The 17,610-nt window shown below is 40.1% G+C and overlaps 1 protein-coding gene across 1 annotated transcript in view; it reads right to left on the bottom strand.

Moving 5' to 3' along the window:
* The window catches only part of T265_10974 (hypothetical protein), a gene marked incomplete at both ends in the record, with an annotated part of 59,787 nt that extends 48,383 nt beyond the window's left edge, over positions 1 to 11,404 (bottom strand). The window contains one exon of the mRNA XM_009177503.1: positions 11,316 to 11,404. Coding sequence (XP_009175767.1) covers positions 11,316 to 11,404 — 89 coding nt within the window. The remainder of the gene's footprint in view (positions 1 to 11,315) is intronic.
* Between the last annotated feature and the right edge of the window lie 6,206 nt (positions 11,405 to 17,610).

The following is a 17,610-nucleotide window of genomic DNA, read 5'->3' as shown; positions in this document are numbered from 1 at the left end:
ATTGAATTTTCTATTATTCAGATATGAACATCTGTTTCCTTAAGTAGAATCTGATCTTCCAAATGATGACGCAATACACTACTCACGAGGTTCCTGAAAACTCTTCGACAGCCCATGACCAGTTTTGTTCCTCTTGGGGCTCATCAGGTGAACGCAGTCTCAGAGTTTCCGTCAACATTATGTTTAACTTGTCATGGCCTGATGACGTCTTCTCAGTAAAACATACACGGGAAAAGACAAATGGTGATTTATGCTAAGAAAAAAATTAGCTAATATCAACTAAGATCTTGAGTTGTCAGTTAGGCCGATATGTGCTGAAGGCCTTATTGGGATTCATCACTAGTGCATATTTCACAAAACTCAGAGACTTCCGAACCCCCAAACTTGTGGTCATTCGTTAAACGACTAACAAATTCAACCATTTATCACAAGTATACTTTTGAGGTAAACGCTGTAAATCTGTTTGAAACTGTCAAACTTCTTCAGTATATCGCTTCCTCTCCCAGCACAAATGAGTTTATCCCGACTTGGTGGATTGTATATGCCTACTTGAATTTTAGACTGTTGCACATGGATATTCATTTTTTGCGCATTCTACATTGTAATAATTAGCTTATCCTTCAATTGGTTTCCAGCGAAAGAATTCCAGGTTTTTTCAGAAGCTCGTCCAAAGCACTCAAGTAAAGGTGAATGGTAACACCTTAAAACACACCCAGTTTTCTCCAGGCACACAAGGCTTGGGTTTCTATCATAATTAAGGGCACCATGCGCGATGACAGTCTGAAAATGTTGAATGGCTTCAGAATGATTGCGAAAACCAACTAAGCACCGCTGGACACTTGACTATGCCATCTTTTGTGCAAATGCAACATAAGAAGCATAAAAATGCTTCTTTTTCCGTGACAGCGCGAATCTATTTTCCTTATGAGCCTATTTGTTTTTTACAATAAAGTTGAAGCATTAGACTTAAATGGGTCCGTCGTTTAGGATATTACTCAACATGATATGTTGTGTGAGGGCTGCCTCTTGTTCCAGTTTAGTCAATGGTCAAGCTAGCGCACTATATTCCCTTGATACAGTAGTATTCACAAGGCTGATGAAAACATTCTGTACGTCACTTTGGGCCAATTTCGGTTGCTCAGCCTTTTGGACACCACAGTTAATGGTTTTGAAGAAAGCACTGGTCGTGACTAGATGAACAAACTAACATGAGTTAACCGAATGAAAACTTGGAGACATCAATTAATTGATGTAGCTGGTCTAAATGTATTCTGTGCGGCCCAGGTGTTACTATGACAAACTTTTGGTGAGTCTTATATATAATCATGCACCACGTAACATCTATAAAATTTCCCTGTTAAAGCAGCTAGTAAGATCTGCGGTTTTAGAGCACTTTTTTGTTTTGTATACCACACGTTTTGTATACGTTTTGTATACCACACTTTTTGGTCCTTTGGGTCCTGTGAGCCATGTGATCCTTTCTTTTGGGCCTGTTGTGCATGTACCGCAAGAAAGCAACTAAAACAACATCTGTAGTGTAATCAATACTGTGACAGTTGTGAATATCTAATTTTTGGATGAGCACCTTCTGAAAATACAGGGTGAGATTGGGGTTATTTTTATTTGAGCTACCAGCTGCTGCTTTGTTTTAGTAACTAGGTATACGTCGATCATCCCGGGGAACATAAGAATACGCAGGTAATTGACCTAAAATCTGTACAAACGTTTGCTACCAAGTTATGGTCTGTTTCTGAAAGTTTAGACGGTACAAGCATTCGTTCTTGGGACTTACTGTTTGGGTGCAACCAGGTCTTCTTTAAAAAACCCTCTTTCTAATGAAGACAACGTTTACAAGCACTACGAAGTCTTCAGAGGTTCCGACCAATAACACAATGCTTGTGCTTTCCGAATATCTGCCCGTCCACTTCCTTCACTTCAACTGCGCACTGACGATGTCTCTTCGACTGGGGACGTAACGTTTGCGAGCCGATTTCCAAGCTCGGCGAACAGATCAACTGCCATCCGATCAACCACCAGATATTAAATAGAACCTGGTAGAAACTTCTATCTATCATAATGCACATCCAACGAAACTCCAAGAGATTTCAACTCGTAAAATTTCGACCGGTTGACCACGAATGACTGAACAGCACTGTGATCAGGTTCTCACTTAAACAAGACAGCATCAGCAATCTTCAATCACTGGAACCACATCAGGTTGTCACGTATTGACTGACTCCTCGAGTGCTACCTTCTCGGAAGGAAGTATCACACATGCAGTGAAAGTATCCTTCCTCTGGGATGTCTATCGGTTCAAAGTAATGTGAAGAGATTAGTTAATATTCAATAGAGATTCACTCCTGTCAGTGAAGCCAGTTTATGCTGAATAGCAAATAAGCACTGTACAGCAACTTAGTCATCGTTGGGAATCATCAGCTTTGCACAGATTATGAAACTCTAGGGAGTTCCAAACTCGTCATCTTCTAACCAGTGACTGAAAATTTGACGATTCCGTCACTAGTGCCAGACATGGTATGGGGTCGCTCATCCTCTAATCACCGAACCCAAATCACGTGGTCACCCATTGACAGGCTTCTCAAATGAAGGTTTCACTCGTTCACTGCAAATTTTCTTCTGAACAACGTATAGATCAAAATCCCCGAGCTTTGCGAGTGCACACTTCTGAATATTCCTAACAAAGACGAAACTTTTGCACAATGCTTCTCGGCTTTTCAACATAGGACGGCTTCCCTGACAGGACGAAACCTCAACTGAAAATTCACAAATATCGTCATACTGACGTCAGCACAGAAGTTTTCTCTCTTTCTACGTGAGCTTGTAATCCTCAGTGTTTATCTGAATAATGCCAATCATCATCGCATCCGTCGAAACACTAATTATCGATTAATTAATAATTGATTATCCAAATTAACACTGGCTACGATGACTTGGGCTGTCATGCTGCAAAAACGCCCACAAGGAACCATCGGGTCTAAGTTACTATTTGTGACTTTGGGCGTTTCGTCTTCGAATTCGTTGGCAAGGTAGTTCACCGATCTTTCTTGTCACCATGACAACTGGACGAGTTGCCTGGCGAGGAAAGTGTGAATAACGCCCTCCAAATTCTGCTAGGTTTTAATCCGCCCAAGTTTTCGAGTCTGGTAGACGAGTAAATGGAGGCTGTCGGAAAAAATAACAAGCTCATCCCACTATCATTTGAAGTTCCTTATAAACAGTCATCTCACTGATTTTACAAGTAGAAATCTAGCACGCGAATATCTCGCTGAATATGGTGATGATAATTACCTGACGGCCAATCAAAACTTCCAAACTGGTGGGTTGTGTGATTTCAATTGTAATTTCCAGTATGTTTTCTGTGACACTAGCATCCGATAGCGAATGTTTACGTTCCCCGAGTAACATCCAAACATAAGGACTCTAAAATCTTGCCGCTAATTAGCGCTAATTGAGGCCAGCTGAAGCTGAACGATTTAATCTTCAGTCAATGTATAGAAGGTTATGAGTTCGAATCTCCCCGGAGGTAAACACCGCTGATGAGTCTATATAAAGATCAAACAGGTGCAAATTACTTTTGATTTTAGACCCAGATCAATTTAGCTTGATGGATAGATTATAAATTAAGAATTTACACATTTTTAATGCAATTAGCTTATTTTTAGGTATTTATAAGATAAGAAAAAACTTCGCTAGACAAAGCAGTTGTGATTTGCTTTTGTTTTCATTTGCAAGAATGAATCGACATGCGTGCCAGGCACTCCGAAGTTTTTTATCTTGTTGCACCCTTCAAGGAGTAGTTCTCGACTCGAGTGGGTAACATCCTACTCCTTGCCCAGTCAGATCTTTAAATGCCTCTTTCGGAGCTTGCCTCTACGTGTTAAGCTTTATCTCTGATTGGTTGCGCACAATTCACTTAGCTTATTTTGGGTGATATAAGTTTTTACCTCAGCTTACAACCGACAGCGAAGTACTTGTAGCTCAGCGTGATACAATATTATCGCAGAACTTTTCTGGTATAACTTATTTAGACCTAAGCTGCTAGTTCAACGGGGTGGTCTCAAAAATTATTACACGGTAAGATCTGCCTGGTAGATGGCGAGGATGTTTTTACCCAAAACGTTGTATTTAGAAGGATAAATCTGACCAATTTACACAGGTTGAAGTAATGTTTATTATAGCAATTATCTATTTTTAAATAAAATGATGTGCTTTTCTTTCTTATCACAGGAACCCAGGTGCCTCTAGGGGGCAGGTACACTTGTCAGCACAAAGTATTTTATTATGAGCAATCATAAAATTCACCGTCTTGGAAAAATTTGAAATCAGAGCTGAGCGTTTAATGAGGCAATTATATGAAATACTGTCCAACGCAAACTCTAAAGCAAATGGAGTAGCTTTCATTTTCTTAACCGTATCTCTTTAAAGTAAACCATTTTTTGGCTACATGCAGCATCGCATCCCAGCGTTGACACGCGATCATGTGAAGTATGGTTACTATAGACACTGCTGTTCTTTTAATAATGACCAATAGCAATCAAACCGGAAGTACAGCTTAATCTGAATATCACGACACTGGCTATAGCCTGTCTTATGCACCAGCAAAACGATGATTTACATTGATTAGTTGTGAAATAGAAAATGCAGTTTACATATGAAAACATTTAGAAACAAGTATGGATGGAGAATTGTGAAACGTATCAGTATCATACGATCAAGACCATGGCCACCAAGCGCATTTCTTCAAGACTTTTTGTGCACACATCAAGTGACCAAGAACTATTGTTTTCCTGAAATCCACAACAAATGAGAGTTTTCCACTCAAATAAAAATCGGTTGGGAATATGAATTGTGGGGACTCCCTGCCTTAACGACTTCAAGTATACGATCCATGACTTCGAAAAAAGGCATCGCATCCCGTTTAGTTGCTGAGGTGATGTAACGCTGGGACAATGTTGACATAAAACGTAGCGCAACCATCAGCACCTATCAGCTCATCTCTAGTACGGTCATTGCTGCCAAATGATCTGTCATCCGGCCACATTAAACCCGTGCTGCTGAGGATACTAAATAACTATAAAACAGTAATTTGCAAAGTGTATACTAGAAAGCGCTTTGCTATTACTTTCATAGACGATAATTTATAAAGTCGGGGAAAAGTTACCTCTTGTCATGAGAAGAAATCACTTTGGGATTCCATCATGCATTTGCTTGTTCATATATGTTCGTCTTGGGTCTCAGGTGGCTGTTTTGAACATATTCAAGGTATCATGCAGATATGTGATGAAACTTGTCGTGATTCTTGATGTCGTATTCAACCTAATCGGCCAAGGAACGAAAGTCATTAAACTCCGTTTTGGGTTGGAAACCGAAAAGTTTTCTATGCGGCTGACTCCGTTTTAAACTTTTTCATTTTGTTTGTTTACCTGTTGCATTGCATTGCCATATATCCAGGACAATTAATTACACTGCTCCCGTCATGACGGCAATTTTGATTGACTTACTTGTCCGGAAACCAGCACCATATTTCCTCGGGTATCATCTTTACTCGTGTTGGTAATGCCCACAGTGCACTGTACAGCACGTATAGTTAGACTTTTATTTTCACTCTCAGTAGGTCTTCGATCGCAGAAATACGATGTTTACCCAAGAGTTTCTAAAGGGGGTTACTAACCCCCAGGACACTGCTATTGAATTCATCGTTTTGGGTCACGTGGACAACTATGGGATACTGAAAGATTTTGTTAACAAGTTTCAACCGGCCATTAGTACAAACTAAGCAGTGGTAAGCTTAAAGATTTGATGACAGTTGTATGTTTCTCATCCTTCTTCTATAAAAGATTAGGTATTTTATTTAACTTCCTGTTAACTCAGTTTGCATTGCACAAACATCCGACTTTGGTGTACGGAATAGTCTCTGGAATATACTACTGACTTACTATGAGTTAAACGTCAAACTGCTAAGGGAATTTCTACTACTTCTTTTATTTCTTAAAATATTTAGGAGTTTTACAGTTTTGGAGCTCCAAGGTGCTTCAAAATGTGGAGTTTAGTCTTGGTTATGAGTCACGCAACTATGAAAACAATGGCTTTCACACTAAGGAATAATAGTCTAACTACGTGTTAAACATTTAACACTTATTCGCGCTACATTTTACGCGCTGCTAACTTGGTGATGGGTAACCCATGCTAAAATACTGGAAATTGACCTGCAAATGTTACCTGTCTTTAGAAAAACCCAATCTTTAGCTGTTAACGTAATCGGAACCCCATCCTATCCAGATGTAGTTAACTATTCTGGTTCCCATATTATTAGTATCGCTATTATTTTTCACTTCGAACTCTAATCTTCTTTTGTGCCGATTGTTGTTATCAGCAATATGAACTAAATTTAATGAGAATTTGAAGAAACTTGTGTTACAAGGGAGCAGGATTTCCGCATTTTTCACGGGATGAAAATGTAAAACGATATCTCATTGTTTGCATATACGCATCTTTCAGATCTGCACGCAAATGCAGTTGTTTCATCGCAATGCAAAGTTGAACAAATGGATGGTAGTAAGGAGAAATCGTTCAGCTGCAAATCACATTGACTCAAAACATGGGAACTGGTATATTAAAGCGTAAAACCTGATCAATTTAGACATTTATATTCAGTTCCGTAAAAAATAGCTATCTTCTAATGTACCCGTATGTCAAGTCTACCAGATTTAACATAAATCAACCACAAAAATTGCCCTATAAGAAAATTCTGCTCTTAGAAGTACCGTAATCTTGAACATACCAGGTCTTCATATAATAGAATATTCGAAATGACCTAACGGAAATATTCATAAAGAAATAAGTTAAAAGATCTTGGGCATCAGCCTGTTTCCTTTCTTGCTGTGCAGTTACGGTGTTGCGCTCATCACAGTAAGTTGCGCTCTGCTAATAGAATTTTTATCAACAGAGTAAACGCCGTGTGCTTTTACAAGGTGAGCATACGTTGTTTTTGCTGAGTATTGTCAATAGTGAAACAGTTAAACTGGCAAGCAACAGGAGTTTCGATCATTTAGATCTCCTTCAGGTACCGAATATCACTTGATTTTGAAATGCTTCACGAGGAATGTTTTCCTAAAAATTTCAAATCCAGATAAATTTAATATATATCTGTATGCAAGCCAGCTTTCAAAACTCTATTAAGGACAGCTGACTACAGCGAGATGATGGTGTACATATGAAACGTTGCTATTACTTGCGCCATTTGATAGTGGGCGTTCTCCAAAGGAGACGTAAATTTTACAATTACGGGGTACAGACAGCCCAAGCTTAAAACGTTACCTTTCCATTACCTTTAGTTGATACAATTCTCCTATCTGCGATTAGAAACTTGCCGCGAGGACGTAATTTATAGTTGAACACAGTTCTACTATTGACAAAAATTCAAATCGCACAAAGCGAGGTTTGTTGTTTTGCGGAATCTTCTCACATCAATTGATTCTTCACTACTGAAGAGCCATGCTCTCCACGACTGGTTTGATCCTGTTTGAATAACTGGGATACTTCAGTGTTTTGCACTTCGTCCATAAAAGTAGGTCATTGGTCGCTCACGACCAAGTCCTGTGGTTAGGCATTCGTGACTTTTACCTATATATCACTCCGGTGTATGTGGGCGTTTTGGTAAATGTTAAGAGTCACTTTCTTTTAATTGTGCAATGAAGTACGGCAGTTGAGGGTCTTAATAACATTTTCTTCACTCGGGCAGTAAGTGGTAGCAAAGCCAGATGGACCAGGAATAGACCGTAAAAGCTTGCTTTCCTTCTATCGTCTCACCTTACGAGCAGGGACATCTGGTGGGAGACAAATTTCTCATCAGTGTTTGCTTGATTGCACGAAGTGCCAACGTATTTAACAAAACGACACATGGCTTCTGGTTTTCTAGAAATAAAGTAAATCCAACTTCAGGATAAAATCTTTATTGAAACTTTGAGTTACAAAACATAACACATTAGAACGTTATACAACTTTAAAAAAAACTTTAAATTGAATCTCTTCAAAAACTGGCAAGATGTCCACTGCTCGTTGTACCCACAAAAATTGAAACAGACGTACAGTGTTTCTGGACATTCTCGTGTGGAACAAATCAACATAAAAAAATGGGATTCCGACTTCAAATTAGAAAATTCTTCAATAAGTTAAAATTTATAGATAGTCTTTTCAAAAAATGCATTTCGAAATTCGCGTAAGCCTTCTGCCTGTATCTAGTCAATGCCAGATCAATTTAGATAGAATGCAAGTCTAGGAGGTTGCCCTGCCTTCTGCTTTGCAAGCTGACAATCGCTTAAGGGCACGCGTGTCCTTATTTTGCCATCTTTAATTTAAACTACAAAGCAACTGGAGTTTTTTGCCTTTTGGTTTTAAACTGTACGTTTATAGATTAACAGGGCAAGATTAGCCGCCTATTGGAAGACGATATCAGGCTATCAGACGCAAGTTGTTGAGATGGCAATCTCGCGTTTCATTAATTTTTCCACACGCACTGTGTCTGAGCTGGCTGGAATTCTGCCTTTTTGGGCTAAACGAAAACTGATATTACGAGCATACCTAACAGGGTTGTAATGTGCACATACAGATACAGATATTTTTCGACATGGCTAGCAAGCTTCCTAGTTTTCAATTTGGCTTGCGATAGTCTTTTAACCAAGCCATAAACATCAATTAGCAGCCTAGATTTTGGCCGCTATTTTCGTGACAAAGTTATCTGACAGAAATACATCAAAATCAGCCTGTCCCCTGAGTTTTTATTGTGGAAGAATATCCAACTGTTCTACTTATTGTCCGTGTGTAGCATAAATTCTGGGAAATTCAGTTTTGTATACGGTCGTTTGTCCTACATTTTGGACGATCGTTTGAGCCCCGATTGAAAAACACTTTGTAACAATTTATCCTATTTGCAGTTTGGATTGCTGTTAAATTTTTACTACAGTGGACCTCCATATCCAAACGGAGATGAGAAGCAAACCAAAAGGTACAACATAGCTCAAGTTATGTGGACGGTTTCACCAAAATATTTGGGCAGTAATCGACCTAAGTTCGCATGATCTGTTTTGAACGATGTTTTGCGCTCTTCGTGAAAGCTTTTCTTTCTTTTCTATGGGAAGTTTAATGAAGCTTATTTTATTTGAAACGCCACAGGAACCGTTTGTCGTTTTTCCTGTCCAGTGCGCTGTGACGAGTTGCAGTCCAATAAAAGGCACCTTTGTACATTTTTGTGAAACGCCGTACAGATATAGAATTTGGATACTGTGTAATATACACCGCAACCGATGGAGTTTTGCGCCAGATTGGAGAAGCTTCCCACTTAGTCAGTAGCTTAGAGAATTGCGGTGTCAAATGCACAAACAACTAAACATTATATTCGGGCAACTTGACAATGGATTAATAACGAGTCGCTTTGTACAATAAGATACTGGCTAGTTTTGTCCACACTAGCCCGCGTACCCCCTTTTAGACCCAATGGAATACACGGGCTCCCACAGAATGAACAGCCTAGTGATAGTTTAAGTAGCGGCGATGGTCTTCACCCGGAAGCTTTTTACCTAAAGCCATGAAGACGATTCAAAGTGGATAGGTTTCTTTTCTGCGTACCTCTCAAATCCCATTTTTCCAGTCTTAAAAATGACAGAAAAAGCCCTGTTTAGCAGTTTTGAAAATCATACCACACTAAAAATTGTATCAGGAAACATTCTATAAGCCAAGTTGTAAACACACCGCTTCACTTTTAAAAAGTCCTTTGATGGATCAGCTTGTCCGAATAATTTACTATTTGGTTGGGGCGAAATTGCACATCATCGATGGTATAACCTAATTACTAGTGAAAAATCTGAAAGCTTTTTGACACTTATCGTCAAATCTCACAGAGATCCTAATTGACTAGAATAAGTTCGATAAGGGGTGGTATTCCTCATGTAGATGAGATTTTTACGGGCTGAGCCGTTTACATGAAATAACTACATTTGCGATAGACTGAAGATATTTGAGTTGGGATGCTAGCCAGTAAGTGTTATCTGACAAGCTATTCTGCTGCGATTATTCTCCCCCTCTCTTACTTACCAGCTGACACGATAGTATACATACTCTTTGCTAATTTTGGTAGTATAAATGAGAAGCGCGAATTTCCAATGAAAACTGCAGTGGTAATTTTATTATCTTTGTGCTTTTCTACTGTGAAGCTCAGTTCAAGCTTTTTCCGGACGTGGCTATCTGGATGAACATTCTGTGCCGTCTCAAGAGGTCAGGAAACCAGGATGGCTGTTTGTTATATCTGTTTTATTTCAAAGAAACATGGCAAATAAGACGCCTTTATTTTGTGTTTCATTCAGTGGATCTTATGTTATGCAACTTGGCAAACGAGCACTCCGTGCCTGGTATGGCCATTTGGTGTCTACCACCTGTTTTCCATGTCTGGTTCACACTACCGGAGGTCCACAAACAAACAACACATGTAAGACTGGAATGAATGTTGCACCCTACGTGACTTGGACCATACAGTTGAAGTCATCAATTCGTGCTGCTTGGATTTATTTGTCCATATTTGTCATGTTCACTTGTGTCATCGCCATAAAGTTAAAAAAATATGTATGTGCCACTGAGAGCATGCATCTTCCAAAACAGAGGTCGTTGCTCCAGGCACGGTCTCTCATGGGGGAAGGGACTGCTGCAACGGAACATTGCCACGCACTGACACAATGAGCACTAGCTTTGATCACCTGGATAATTTTCACAAAACTTAGTGAATTAAAAGTTCGACGAGTGCTCATTTGCGCCAGCTATGGTGTTTGGGGTTTAAACTAGTTGGCTGTGGATCACATATACAAAATTAAAGCACCATCTTGAAGGGCGTCTTTTGAGGCAATTAGATTTTCTTCGGCGGAGTCTGACAGTGAAGGTAGAAGGAAGTGCTAAGTTCAGCTGGAGAACTCTCACAGATGAAAAGCTGTTTTTAACATTTCAAAAAACTAGTTCTTGCCATTCAGCTTGGAAGTTTCGTCTTAGCACAACATGAGGCACAGGACCTCTGAAAACGAGAGTTTCAAATATACATTGTGTTCTACCACATGCAGGATTAGGGTCAGTGACCATAAATGTAATACAGATGACGTCAAGCGAGTGTGGATTAACAGCCACAGGTTGCTCCGAAAAGTCTATTAGACAAGAGCAAGACGCAAAGGTTGAAACAATTGCTTCCACCTGCCCGTCGTTCTGACCACCACCAAGATTGAAACTGAGTTTATTACTTCATCATCCATTAGGTAACTTACCCTTCGGCTTCTTCCTTGCTGACTGTATGAAAACGCAGACGAAGATCTATTTCCTTCTTCTCCGTAACCAGTATTCTTCCGGACAACATACTGCCACGATGCTTTTGCTCCTCAGGCTAGCCATATGCAGATCGAAATGTCCTTTGCTACTAGAACCCCTCTTGCTTCGCTTAATAAAGGTAGATTTTTATTAAACCATATGCGTTTTAACTCCGCAGTATGTTTAACGTGGTATTTTCTCAGTAAAAGAGTAAGCATTAACTACCTTCCTAGAAATATGAATATCAGTGTGACGATGAGCGTCAAAAATCGTACGCGGCTGACTGACTGCGCCAACGGATCATAACCCACAGCTTCACTGGGAAAGTTGAATTACTTGGATAAAATGGAGCGCTGCGTGCCCAAATGTGACTTTTGAAATTGCCACTTTACTCACCACACTCTATTTTACCTTTCAAGTTATTTAGGGCTCAAAAAGCATTTAGTAGTGCAGAGTAGTTCAAGTTGTATTAGTGACTACGTAACTGGAGAATAGTACGCCACCATAGGTGATCAAATGATGCTATTATGAACATCACCATTGGGTTTCACAGCCATTTGCTGTACATTCAAGTGTCTGTTCCCTGTCTGTGACGTATAGCGGTGTGGTTGCCTCATTTTGGGTTCTGCAGCCTGGAATTCTTATATTTGCGGTGATTGCACACGTTGGGTTTTCGCCATTACTTTGTCTCTAGCCCTCGAAGTATGCCAGGTGCATTGGGAAGGGCATTGACGTTCTTACAGTGATTCGCTGAAGTACTGTACCCAACCGTTCAAATTTAAAGGCGATTTATTCAAAGGTGTTCCTTATAATCTCTCTTTACGGTAAAATTTCATCAACTGCGCCAACATTTTGGAGGATAAATGTAATGATTTCCACTGTTGTGGTACCTGAAGAGTCCTGTAGTTTATCGGTCTAGAAAGGTTTATTATCCGCTCTCTGAATCGCTTTCTAATCTGGTGCTGGATACTGTGCTTTTTTATAGCTCACTTGGCCTTCAGGAAACGACGTTTCTTTGAATTGCGGTTTGGGATTAGTTTCTTCAAACACGATGCACAAGTTTTGCGAGTGATATTGTTTGCTCCTATGCAGCAGTGGCGTCGTCCAACGCGGCGTTTGTTTAGAACCGCCAAAAGTTGAACAGTATTTAGTCTATCGGTAAAGCTGTACAATATTATGTGAAATTCTTGAAACCCACGAAACGACGCGTATGCAGTTTTTCGAGGTCTTTCTTGCAAGTTGTCTTGCAGGTGACCAGATACCATGTGAAGTCACTAAACTAGATACATCTGTTCGAACCTTTAAAAAGTCACCAATCGGGAGGATGGAAAATGTTTTATTTCAGTCAGTTTTCTGTAACCAACATGGAACTAGTTCACTATTATCCTTCACAGACGAAAACACTGGTAGTCGATTAGAAGGTCCAAAATTCTGAAGCAAAGCGTTTGGCAATATGCCTGTATATGTCAGTTGTAACAAATCGGTGAGGCTCTGAGAGAATTCCCGTTGCCTGTATCATTTCTTCATTGCAGTGGCCTCGTGCGTTTAGGTCAAACAGTCTCCACGAGTAACAAGAACACAAAGAATCACGACGAATTTCTTGATGATGACGGAATGTTATAAAGCGTTTCTCTTTGCCACCAGTGCATCCAGCAGTGCCTGTCTTGGTTCTTGTATGAATATAAGGCATCAGCCAACCTACCTTAGCTATGTCAGTCTAACTGATAGGGGTCCAATCAAGTGGGTTTATTCGGTAGTACAAAAACTCTGTGAGAGAGTGAGGTTACCAGTTATGCAGTAGCAAGGCAATGATTCCAAGAACTACTTCAAAAGCCAGAGCAGCAACAACAGCTAATGGACGTGACTGAGCCACTTCAACTGGCAAGGCCCTCGAGGTAATCCTATCTTATTCTTGGGGATCTTCATCCACTGAGGAGCGCTGACAGTTTTTCCAGTTCAATGAGGTCTCCTAAGTGCAAGGCCGTCTCAGAAAGTATTCTGTGCCAGAATACATGTGGCATTTTTTTACAATACATATGAATACCTTCGACTGATTCTAATTGCAACTGCAATTAACGGGAAACTATGTCAACACACAAGGCCCGCGTGAATAGTTCAAGAATACTGTCCTCTGACCGGCTGGAGGAAATCTACCTCTTAAAGACAGGAGCTCTGGGGCTTACTTCAAGATTGGTCGCCTGGGAACGTGAAATACATTATCTGCATTAGTTATGTAAATTGGTAAAATATTTTCTGTCTGACCATGTGAATTGGCGCGCAACAATAAGCAGTTTTGCGTTAATGAGTTGGCCGCACACAATTTCAGTAAATCAGCTTAAGGTAGCTCAGTAGTTAAAGCGCATACTTGCTGACCAGAGGTTCCACGCTTGGTACCCAAACACTGCATCTTGACTGCTTTTGCCTAAGCTTGGCAACCTGTTAGTATCTGTCCTTGCACCTCCTCCGGTTAGCGTGGCAGATATGTGCCGGAAGGCTATCACAGCTGAATGGCAAACCATATTTTTTTATTCAGCTTCATCAGTGCAAACGAGCTGTTTCCGTAAAAGAGTGGCTCTCGCTTTTTATACGAATTTTAAGTAAGCTGAACTATCAAAGCATTCACTGTTCGTGTATCAGCATATCTTTTCGATCAAAAGTGGAAAATTCGGAAGTAGCTTCATCGTGCTCCAAGCAATCAGCTGCGTGAGTCGGCGAACTGATCTTCATTTACGTTTAACAATCCCACAATCAACGACTAATCGATCCCTTATTTTGTGGTTATGAAGGTTCTGCATCTATTCCGGGGATGAGTTTGGATAACACCAACTTTGAATAAATTGGCACCAACACTCTGATTTTATTACATTCATACTACAAAAACGTAAACAACAGACTACACTTCAAATCTCCAAGTTCGGGTGAGGCCACTTTCATATCAAGCCCTTTGAATGGTTGAGCGTAGATGGCCGTCGGTGCGCTTGTGTACGGGGTGCCCTGGCCATGGAGTGGGTGTAAACTTTCTGTGTCCCTATTTGACCTTTCTCCGGCACATGATGAAATCGAACGTGATTCAGACGTGGGGGCATAATCGCACGGCTCTGTTTCATATGATTGTTCCGCTGCGCAGTAGGTTGATGCGCAGCCGTATTAGACCCGATGTAATTTGTCGAAGAAACAGTTGACTGTAGTTTACCCAGAGTACAGTATCATAAGCATACTACAAATGCAATTAGAATATAAGCACGTAAATTTGCATAAATATCGCAATTCCACCTCCACCAATTGGGACTATGAACATCAGCTTAGGTTCACACTAACCCAAATTTTTCGGCAACAAAACCATCCGCTAGAGCAAGGAATTTTGCATTCAGACACTCTCTTTTGAGTAGTCGTCCTCTTGCCTTGGCGTAGTCATTTCAGTTAATCTGAGTTGGAGATGGAATCCACTCGACATGAGCTTCGCTCTTACCAGAGCACACCAGCATTTTATACTTCTGGATGTGTCCTGATTCAAACTCGGGATACTTTAAATGTAATTACTTGTCATTACTATTTCATCAGCACACAGTGACCTACAATCACGCCTAGACAGGGAAGTCATGTGAACCTAATTTCTGCGAATAATACACACTTACAACCGACGTTTTCTTAAGGTTCATGGGTATTTAGGCTTCATTTATGAAAAGCATGATGGAAGAATTGCCAAAACAACTGCCTAACTAGAATTAGCCATAGATACTAAGTAACAACCGTGAAAAGGACTTCAGAGTCATACACGCCTTAAATATTTCTTATGACGAAACACTAATGTATAGTTCCGTTTAACAATTCCGATCTAATCGACCTGACGAGATCAGCTCTCTGGTTTCTGGCCGCGAACATCTCGTTTTATATGGTAGCAAATTGTGACGACTGAAGGTGATCCAGCCTCAAGCGTAAACAGGCAAATAAGTGTTAAAGGTTGTGTTCTTCAGCCTTACACATTTAAGTTGACTTCTAAAATATTTCTGCGACCTTGGTTGTACTCTGCAAAATTTAAAAGATAAATGGTTTTTACGGTTCTGAACTATTCTTTGCAACAAACAGAGTGAGACGTTACTTGCATTTTTAAAAATCCTAGTATTTAAAATTGATCGCAGAAAATACAGGATGATTACTGCGCACGCTCACCTGTTCAAGTGGGGTAATTTAGGCTCAATCAGTGTGGGCTGGGACCATCCTTCCCTCATCTATTGACGCCAGGCTTTCAAACTCTGGATTGCCAAGGGCGGATATTGTGGATGAACTCTATTAAGCGCAGAATTGAAGTACAGCGCACAAACTAAGATGTGAGCTTACCACTATAATCGTATAATGAACATGTAAAATTTTCCAAACGAAAACTGTGCTGCCCGGTTTGTTTGATTTATCACACAATAACAAAGAAAGTAGACCTAGAAATTTGTGTAAAAATTCAGCCAGCACTGCATCAAACATCACAGTTCTTCCCACGAACGTTTTAAAATTTGACATCTGTGTTGAGTTTGACGTCAACGTGTCATATGTGAACGGTTCAGTTGGAATAAAATAGACCAGAATGACAGTAGGGCATAAACCAGTACTCTTAAAATGCACTGATGTTCTGTTGGAATTCACTAGCGCAGCATTTATTCAAGCGTGACATACAGAAACGGATGCATCCTCAGATGATGCCCAACTGCCGAGTGCACCCGACGAAAAACAACTCACTGAAAACAATGTGTGCGCGATGTCAAGCGAGACAGAGAAAACAATTGCTGTTTGACACCAGCGAACAATGATTCCGCCGATCAACATTTACTCTAATGCTTCAAGCGGATGATTCATCATTTGAGTGAGGTTGGCTGAAAATGAGGAACCTGCTGCGAATAATGAAACGGAATTACGGTAGCTAGCAAAAAACAATCTATGCCCACGAGAGAGATATTGTGCTTTCCTAATCGATTGGAATTATGGGTAGCAGAAAGCGACTTATGAAATTGGGTCACGGCATTTGCAAATTCCACGATAAATACAACTCATCCACAATCGCTCAGAATTTTGCGCTGTTTCAATCTGCCACTTTTGTGGGTAGTCATGACAGGCGAGTCAGTCAACGGACAACACCGAGGCAGTCACTATGTTGTCGTTTAAGGCACCGAACGAAACAATCCCAGTTCATGCGCAAATAATTTCACTTGTTCAGACGAAATAATTCATGTGAGCTTAACATGAACTGATGGAGTAGCTCAAAGATGTCGGATGGCCTTGGTTAAACTTCGAACTTGGTCAAGTGTGTTAACTACTACTGAGCCTTAAAGTGAAGCGCAAGTCCCTTACTTCTCTCCCTTGACGAGGTTTCACCTGATTAGTGATAAGATGGCCGTATTGATTCCATTTAGTCATGAAGTTGCTTAACGGACACCTCAAAGTGATGCTTTTATCCAAATGAGAAGAACCGCTGGAATATATCTGGCGCGCACACACATCTAGCGGTAGTTTGCTGGGGGGGTGTAATAAAGTCCCGTCATTGGTCTCAGTTCACCATGAAATGTTAACTATTTATGATGTTCTGATACTGCAGAGCTAAAAATCAACATGAAACTTTCCGTCATCTTATGAAAACTCATACTGTTAACCAGTCTGTTTAAAACAATAATATGAAGGGGAAATTTTGACATCATTTTATTGCACTTTTTATTTTAACACCTTCGTTTGCAGCACGATTTAAATAGAAACAATTGTGAAAATTTCTCAATCGAAAATCAGGCAGATAGTTCTATTAAATGGATATTCATTTTCTCCATACGTGCAGATATGTATATTTTCCGTCCAGATATTTTCCGCAAAACTAAAAACTTTACCATGATTATGATTAAAAGGAAAACGTGTCGCATAAGTTGGAATAAAGGAACTGTGTTGCCAGACTAATATATCAATGGTTTCAGAAGACAAAAGGTGGATGAAGCTCAACTTTGGGTGTAACATATTCCTCAAAATAAACCAACATAAAAGGACGGGCGGCTTAAGAATCCACCACGTAAGTAACCGAGCAAACCCATTTGCGTGGAAATTCTCTGGGGTTTGGTGTTTTCATGAATACACTACTTGCACGTTGATTCACATCTTGATTTTGTCTTTCTGCCTACGCAGTAGATATTGATTCAGAGCATCTAAAAACTACACAGTGTATAAAAGTAGCTTTTAATACGTTGTTTCCTGCTTTACAACATAATGAACCCATGCCATTTGGATAGC

Source organism: Opisthorchis viverrini, assembly GCF_000715545.1.
Source record: "Opisthorchis viverrini unplaced genomic scaffold opera_v5_434, whole genome shotgun sequence".
Taxonomy (NCBI): Eukaryota; Metazoa; Platyhelminthes; class Trematoda; order Opisthorchiida; family Opisthorchiidae; genus Opisthorchis; species Opisthorchis viverrini.
Note: the sequence above shows the minus strand (reverse complement) of the source record. Positions and strands in the feature narration are given on the sequence as shown.